The following is a 9,338-nucleotide window of genomic DNA, read 5'->3' as shown; positions in this document are numbered from 1 at the left end:
GTAGGGCTGTGCGATATTGAAGAAAAATGCAATATGCGATAACTCATTAAATAATGCGATATACTATATGCGATACGATAATGCTTAAATGCCACATGCTCAGATGACACATGCTGTTGCTGAGTCAGTTCTGTGAACTTCTATAACTATCTTGTGCCATATATATATGGTTATTTGTATATATGTATGTATCAAGAGCTCCTGTAAAACCACAACAAATTCCTTGTGTTTGCGCACACTTAAGTGGTGAATAAAGCTAATTCTGATTCTAATATAACTAGCATACATGTTTCACGTTTTGTGAGAAGAAAGCACTCCTACAACAACTTCTGAACGTGAACGGTAGTGTTTTACTCTAGCATTACATAAAAATGTAATTTTAACATTTAACATTTACTCTATGAATTCAATATGCACTGATTCTTACTTAAGCTACAAAAGTTATTTAGGTAAGAGCAGTGAGTGATTTTCTCTTTGTCTTTTGTTCATGGCCCCAAATATTGCAAGCCGTAGCGATATGCATATTGCGATATGTACATTTGCGATATTTCGATAAGTTCGATATATTGCACAGCCCTAATTCACTTGTTTTATTAATTCATGAATCAGTGTTTTTGACCAAATCAGTTGAGTGAATAATTCAGTGACTCACTCATACAGACATTCGCTTGTTTTTATTACGAATGAATCAGTGTTTTTGACCAAATCGGTTGACTGAATGATTCAATGACTCATAGAGTGAGCACAGATCCACACTTCAAAAATCTACCTGAAATAGTAGACAATCCGGGGACTTTTGGCATACGCTTTTCAACATACTATGCTTTGGCACACACTTATTCTGATCTCACATACTATCTAGGATGGATGGCATGAACACTGGGATGTAGGGATTCGCTGTTTTGTTAATGAATGAATCAGCGTTTTTGACCAAACCAGTTGAGTGAATGATTCAGTGACTCACTCATACAGACGTTCACTTGTTTTGTTCATGAATGAATCAGTGGTTTTAAAAAAAAAAATGTTTGAGTGAATAATTCAGTGACTCATTTATAAAAACAGTGGCTGCATCTGAATATGCATACTTCCCTGCTATTTAGTAGGCAAAAACAGTATGTGAAAAGAGCAGTATGTCTGAATTTACAGTATTGATAGAACAGTAGGCAAAAAGTGCCTGGGTGACTTCTGCTGAGATTTCAAAGTATGAGGCCATGGGGCCATGGGAGATGATTTGGAAATGTATGCAATTTCAGATGCAGCCAATCACTTAATGAATGAATCAGTGTTTTTGAACAAATGTGTTGAGTGAATGACCTACTCAATGACAGTAGTCTTGTTCGAAGTGCATCGGCGCTGTGCAGACCGATTGGAGTATGACATCAAAGCACCATGAGAGCGATTGGACAGCAGACGACTCTTTATTTTTTTTAATTGCTCTTGCGGTACTTTGATGTCATAGACCGATCGGTCGGCGTACCGCCGATGCATCTAAAGCAAGCCTATTCACTTGTTTTTTCTCCTGAATGAATCAGTGCTTTTGAACAAATTGGTTGAAGTAAATGATTCAGTGACTCGCTCATAAAGTCACGTGTGGCCATCTAGTGGCGTGTTGATGTAACTGTGATGTAACACAAAATTGTGTTTTTGATGAAAAATATATTTATATATTAGATCTCATTAAATGTTGTATATCTAATATTCCCTGTGGAATACAAAGTCCTCAATGTTTTTATATGTTTTGTCATTATTTGGTCCACTACTTATCAAAAATAGAATTTTAGATGAACACTGTTAATCTGAGTTTGAAGAGATGGATCGTAAGCCTGAAGTTCTGTGTTTCTCTACAGATAGTGTCGAGGATGAGCTGGAGCTGTCTGCTGTGCGACATCGACCAGAAGCTTTGGAGCAGCTGGAGGCTCAAACGCGTTTCTCACGCAAAGAGCTTCAAATCCTCTATCGGGGCTTTAAGAATGTGAGTTAATGCTTTTGACTTCAAAAACAGAGTTTGATTTTTTTTCCTTTCATTTCAAATTCGATTGCATTTAGAATAAGGTTATTGATTTTTTTATTTTTTATTATTCCTTTTGAATGTTGGTTTGATGTGGAACATGCCAAACTTTGCAGAAAAACTATCACGCTTGCTACAATAATCAGGTCAGCAAAGGTCTCTAGAGTGTCCCTCAGGCATAAATGTCCTTTCTCACCTCTGGTGCACAATGTAATGAGACAACACCGAATTAACTCGACCCAAATTGTCAGGTGACAAGCGTGAGAGTGGCACAATGGTCCTTTATTATCAGACTCTCAAGAGGAGATATCAGAAGACTGTAATACTTCCTTCAGACCACACACAAACACACACACACACACCGCTGGCAGGTGATGACTGCACTGAGGTTTTCTAGCACCCTCAATACTGTCTTATTCATTTTCTCATGAGGTGTCCCAGATACTGTAAATGTTAAACTACTGTTTTCATTTTTTATTATTTCACATTTATTATCACCTGCCATTTCCACTGCTTTTGCTTCTTTTTCTTGGATTTTTAACTATCAAGTTCTAAAATCCTTCAAAAGAGATTTAATTAGTAAATCATTGTCAAGGGTGCTGTCCCAAATGCTGCCCTAAGCCCTCACGTTCCTCCTCTGACTGCACACTTTGATGATGTAGTTGTAGGGCTGAGCAAAAAAAGCACATCGAGGGCACGTGAGCTTTCTTCTGGAACCTCAAATATTGAACTGGCCACCCTACGGTCTTGTGAATTTCACATACTTGCACATGCAACAGCTATTGCAGGTGTGCAACACCTCATCAAGTGTGTCATGTGGGACAGGCCTGGCTCACTACAGCTTATTCTCATTTTGCTTTGTTGGCCCACACTGGTTTTGCTATTATCCTGATTACAGCAGAAAAACTTACAAAGTGATAAATAATTTCCAATTGAGTCCATGTAGTCTTTGAACTGTTATAACTGCCATTAGAAAGGGTTTTCTCTTCATCCATTAACATCTTTTTCTGTATTTCAAAGGACGCCAGTGTTTGTCAGAGAGAAAAGGGTCCATATTGCTTGTGTTTGTTCATTTATTTATTGGAAATAAACAGACAGACAGTGCTGCTTTTATTCCTCCTTAGTTCTCAGCATCGCTTTTGTTTGTATTTATAAATTCTAGATCTATGTATCTTTGCTAATTATGTAAAAAAAAAAAAAATTCTAAAACACTGAGGAAGTAATCATGCATTCATAAACTTTGATTCAATTTTTTTCTTTAGAAGAAATTTATATTTTTATTCAACAAGGATGCATTAAATTGATCAAAAGTGAAAGTAAAGACATTCATAATGTCACAAAAGATTTCTAGTTGAAATAAATGCTGTTCTTTGGAACTTTATATTCATCAAAGAATCCTGAAAAATGTATCACGGTTTTCACAAAAATATTAAGCAGCACAGCTGTTTTCAACATTGATAATAAGAATTGTTTCTTGAGCAGCAAATCAGCATATTTGAATGATTTCTGAAGGATCATGTGACACTGAAGACTGGAGAAATGATGCTGAAAATTCAGCTTTGATCACAGCAATAAATTACATTTTAAAATATTAAAATAAAAAAATTGTTGTTTTAAATTGTAGTAACATTTTACAATATTATTGTTTTTACTGTATTTTTGATCAATTAAATGCAGCTTTGATAAGCATAAGAGACTTCTTTCAAAAACATAAAAAAATCTAAACCCCAGATTAAACTAATTTAAAGGGATAGTTCACCCAAAAATGGGTGACGGTAGCCATTGATTTCCATTATATGGAAAAATGCTATGAAAGTCAATAGCTACCATCAGTTGTTTGTTTACCAGCATTTTTTCAAATCAGTTTTTAAATTGTACTTTTTATTTTGTTATCACATCAAGGGCATCAGAACTGCTGCCTCAAAAAATTACAAATAAATAAATAAAAATGATTCAGCAATCCAAAACCAAATACGGCTGAGAGAGGTTTGAAGATGTTTGGGAGAATTCGACCTTGTAGATCAGTGAAAGTCATGCAAAATAATCTGTTCGTAGTGGATTTTACAGACGAGGAGATTTCATTTTATGAGAGATGGTGGTCATATTTTTCTTCTTACTAGGTTAATTACACTTTACAAATGATGAGGACCTAAATTAAACTTGATTATCTGCAAATTAGCTGAAAAAGAAAAACGAGCTGAATCTGCTACTATCAGAGTATTTCAGAATAGCTTCGGCTTCATTCAGACTTTTTCATTTGTGTTATTTCGGTTGTATTATCCTATGACTCCCATGAATTATTGGTAAACTGAAACCAAAATATGCCAGATATTCTGTCCCTGATCCTCAGTGTGCTGTCAGTGAATGAGCATGCTTCAGCAAGCTGAAAAAAATATTTTAATTACAGTCTGTGTATCTTAACGGTGTTAAAGGGGTCATATGATGCTTTTTTAAAGATCATTATTTTGTGTATTTGGTGTAACAGAATATGTTGACATGCTTTAATGTTCAAAAAACACATTATTTTTCAAATACTGTACATTATTGTAGGTCCTCTATGCCCCGCCTCTCTCAAACGCTTCGTTTTCTACAAAGTCCCTCCTTCAGACAAGTGCAGTCTGCTCTGATTGGCCAGCTGAACCAGTGCATTGTGATTGGCCGAACACCACAAGCACCTGTCGGAAATGTAACGCCCCTTACCATAATCGCCAGCTTCAGCTTTCAAAAAGATTCCTAAATGCATCTACTTCTGGAAGGCAAAATAAAGTGCTTTTGCTTTTGCACTGAAACACACAGCGTCTCCCTGACATGGCTGCTTCAACACTAACTGCGGTTACTGACACCATGCCTTCTTTCTTTGCGTGCACATTTGCGGCGGGATTATGCAAATATTTCCACATAGTGGGGTAGATATGTGGGGGCGTGTTAGAATGAGCCGTTTTAGGGGGGCGTGGCAGAGTCTTAACTTTGATAAAGAATATCTCTGGTTTTGAGACTTTAGTCTTTGCAACTTCAGGGATCTTATCTATGCACAATCAGCTTGTAACACTCCAAAGAGAAAGGAAAACTTGAAATCGCATCATATGACCCCTTTAATGAACCCTGCATTGCTCCCGGAGTTTTTGATAATGTTGAGAAGACTTTGGCAGTGATGGTTTCCCTTACGAAAAAGAAGTTTATTCAAGTGTGCTATTAGAATACTTCTTTTAAACTAAAAAATAGGAAAGTATACTTTTAGTCTACTTTTTATGTGCTTCTCAGAAATATACTTAAAATTACTTGCCGTATAAAACTACTAAACTAGTAGTTTACTGAGACTATACTTCAAAGTGTACTACAGGTATTTAATTAGTAAACTATCAGTATACCTATAAGTTCACTTTTAGTATAGTTGCAGTACAAACTAAACATTTTGATGTAAACTAGTTGTGTACTCAACGTTTACTACTGTTATACTTAAAGTATATTTAAAAGTATACTTTTATATACTAGAAAGTGGGCCAATTTAGTCCCAAGGAGTATTGAACTAGTACACTGATATTTGTATACTTACTACATAAAGTATACTTAAATATATACTTGAACTTTACTTAAGTATACTTAATAAAATCAACTTGAAGTATGCAGCTTTTTGGTAAGGGTTCTGATGAGAGCGGTGTGTCTCTTAAAAGGTAATTACACGGGGTCTCTCTCACGCTGCCTGCACAAGAAACAGTGGATGACAGCTACACAAAACTATCCCTTTTAATTAGCCAGAGCTCACTGTAGCACCACAGAACTTTCTCAGATACAGCCTTTTTATGTCAAAGATGTGAAGTGCTGGATTAGACCAAACAACTTACTGTAGGTCTTCTTTCATGTACCAGAGCCCAAGGTAATTGGTGGTGCAGAGGACACATTTCAGACTGGTTTTGTTGTTATTTATAAAAAAAATTCTGGATGTGGAACAGTTGGTGAATCGCAGTTTAAACGTGCATATTATGGCAATATACAGTGAGTCTTTGGAAATGTTATCTTAAAAGAATAGTTCACCCAAAAATTAAAATTTGCTGAAAATTTAATCACCATCAAGCCATCCAAGATGTAGATGAGTTTGTTTCTTGATTGGAAATTTAGCATTACATCACTTGCTCAGCAATCCTCTGCAGTGAATGGGTGCTGTCAGAATGAGAGTCCAAACAGCTGATAAAAACATCACAAGTAATCCACACCACTCCAGTCCATCAGTTAACATCTTGTGATGTCAAAAGTTGTGTGTTTGTAAGAAACAAATACATCATTAAGATGTTTTTCACTTTAAACCATCACTTCTGGACAAAATATGAGTCCATGATCCATAATAACACTTCCTCCAAAACCAATTCCCTGTTGTCCTCTCACATCAAAATCCACTGAGAACTGATTTGGCCTGTTTTTGCTTGTAAACGGTGCTTGATCTGTGCATATTTATCTCCTGAAAAGACAACTTTTTCACTGGAGAAAGCAGTATTATGGATAGAGGACTCGTATTTTGGTCTAAAGCGACAGTTTGAAGATAGAAATGTCTTAATGATGGATTTGTTTCTTATAAGCACACAGATTTTCACTTCACAAGATGTTAACTGATGGACTGGAGTGGTGTGGATTACTTGTGGATTATTGTGATGTTTTTATCAGCTGTTTGGACTCTCATTCTGACGGCACCCATTCACTGCAGAGGATCCATTGGTGAGCAAGTGAAGCAATGCAAGATTTCTCCAAATATATTCAGATCAAGAAATAAACAGATCTTGGATGGGGAGTGGTGTGGATTACTTGTGGATTATTGTGATGTTTTTATCAGCTGTTTGGACTCTCATTCTGACGGCACCCATTCACTGCAGAGGATCCATTGGTGAGCAAGTGAAGCAATGCAAGATTTCTCCAAATATATTCAGATAAAGAAATAAACAGATCTTGGATGGCCTGAAGATAAGAAATTTTTCAGCCTCTTCTTTTTTTTTTTTTTGGTGAACTATTCTTTCAGCAGATCTTAAACCTTTAAATGGAAATTTATGTCAATATCTACTCACCCTCATGTTTTCCAGAGGAACACAAAAGGAGATATCAAAATGTTAATTCTGCTCTTTTCTATACAAGAAAATGCAGGAAATTTATGGTGATCATTGGCTGTTACATTCAATTGTAAATTAAATTAAATTAAATTAAATGGTTTTACATATCAGGCATTGATGCTAAGATAACTAAGCTGTTAAATTATCATTATAAAGTTTTAAGATGTACTTTTGATGGTAAAATGGTATTTATCTTGTCTTTTAGAAAGAATTTAGCATTGTGTGATTGCATTGTACTGCGATTCAGTCCATTTCTTTAGACATTTTAAAAACAGGAAGATGAAGTTTAGTCCCTAGAGCCTGTTTATGTTCTAAATGTAAATGGGAAGATGAGGATGAACTGAATGTGTTAAGAGGCATCAACTGAGTTATACATCTTAGTGAAATGGGATTTGTTCCAGAAAACCTGATCAATTCAGATTTTTGCAGGTCCTAAACACTTACTGGGTTATTTTAAGATTGCTCAGCACAGATCATGTTGGCTCCATCACTGTACTCTAATGAAATGCACAAAGGCACAGTGGAAGTTCGTCACAAGGTCAAGCTTTCACAAAGGCGTCATATACAGTACTGTATATTGAAGACATACAGTATGCCCTGTTTCTGTATAGTACATCCATTTAAGCGTGACTGAATCCTTTTAACCAGGCCGATTCAAACTGTTTTCTGAGAGTGTAACAGACAGTTGTACAGTGTCTTTTATTGAAGAATGTAAAAGCATGATCTAAGAGCAAATCCCTCCTGTGCTGTGCTTGTATCAAAATCTGCACACCTCTCAGTCCTCCAGTCCTCCTCCTCTAGTTGCTCAGTACACAGCAATGGGAATACTGTAATGCTGTTTCATATCTGGCTCTGAATGCCCGAGGCTGGTTTCTGATTATTTGATTGTCATTTTATTGCTCAGAGTTTTGCCATGTACTGGTACATGTGCCCACTTTATAAAAGTCAATTATTTTGCCCTTCAGACGGACTCTTCATTACATCAGGTCCAAACATTCAATGTGTTTTCCAAAAAGTTCTTAAAGGATTAGTTTAGATTAGTCTTTTATTATTTCCGCAGTCATGAAAAACCTGGAAATATCAGGCCATTTTCAAACTGTGACATTCCAGCCCGAAAAAGACGGGGAAATTAAAAACATCTTAGAAGAGACATGGAAATGTTCATAGTGAAAATGCATTTCTACACTCTAAAAAATGCTGGGTTAAATACAACCCAGTGCTGGGTAAAATAGGGACAAACCCAGCAATTGGGTTGTTTTGACCCAGCGGTTGGGTTAAATGTTTAACCCAACCTTCTGGGTAGTAACCCAACTGCTGGGTCAAAACAACCCAATTGCTGGGTTCGTCCCTATTTTACCCAGCACTGGGTTGTATTTAACCCAGCATTTTTTAGAGTGTAGTCATGCACAGCTCTAAACTATTTAAAACAAAATTCCATGAAAAGTTCTTCATGAGTTCGAATGTGTTTTAAAATCCCCATTAAGTCATCACAAATGACTGGAAAAGTCATGGAAATTCACGTTTGAAAATGGTGTGAACATTGGCATCACTGATGTGATGTGACACGTTGATGTGACAAGGCAAGTTTGAACAAAGTTTGGTTAAGATGTAGATCATCAGTGAATAATGACTGAAGTTGCAGTCTTTTCTTCACATAAAGTTACCATATGGCTTCAGAAAACAATATAGTCTAATATAGATAGATTTTATATATTTATGTAGAATTTACTCAAGTTCAGTTCAATTTGATGGTGAGCGTTTGTGGACTGCAGTCTTCAAGTCATTTTACAGATTTTCAATGTGGCTCTGACTAGGGGTGGAACGGTTCAACTTGCTCATGGTTCGGTTTGTATCGCGGTTTTAGAGTCACGGTTTCGGCACGGTTCGGTATGTGCTATGTTTAGGCAAATACTAATTTGTCAAATAAAAATAAAGAAAATAAGAATAATCTATCTAGGGTTTGCGCGCTTCGGATGAGCACACCATAAATCTTCTCACTGTGCGTGCGAGCTCGCGTCCTCTGGCTCTTAAATGTTTAAACTGGCAAAGCTTAAATGAGTTTAGCTTAAACACAGATATCAACGTGTGCTGTTCAGGTCGCACCTGTGCGCGCGCGCTATCAACACCCAGGTGATGACGGAATAAATGCTCATATTCTATAAAATCCAGCATATGGCAGTCGCATTGATCAAGAGTCCACGTTTTTTTTTTTCATCGCTGTTGTTGTAATGTATTGG

The 9,338-nt window shown here is 36.4% G+C and overlaps 1 protein-coding gene across 1 annotated transcript in view; it reads left to right on the top strand.

Annotated features, from left to right (window-relative positions):
- Positions 1–9,338, top strand: part of LOC107732694 (Kv channel-interacting protein 4-like) — a 47,882-nt gene that overhangs the window by 28,370 nt on the left and 10,174 nt on the right. The window contains exon 2 of the mRNA XM_016544106.1: positions 1,848–1,972. Within this exon, the coding sequence (XP_016399592.1) occupies positions 1,848–1,972 (125 nt within the window). The remainder of the gene's footprint in view (positions 1–1,847; positions 1,973–9,338) is intronic.

Source organism: Sinocyclocheilus rhinocerous, unplaced genomic scaffold, assembly GCF_001515625.1.
Source record: "Sinocyclocheilus rhinocerous isolate Xijiao unplaced genomic scaffold, SAMN03320098_v1.1 scaffold9, whole genome shotgun sequence".
NCBI classification, from domain to species: Eukaryota; Metazoa; Chordata; class Actinopteri; order Cypriniformes; family Cyprinidae; genus Sinocyclocheilus; species Sinocyclocheilus rhinocerous.
The sequence above is the reverse complement of the archived record's forward strand: the minus strand, read 5'-3'. Positions and strand labels throughout refer to the sequence as shown.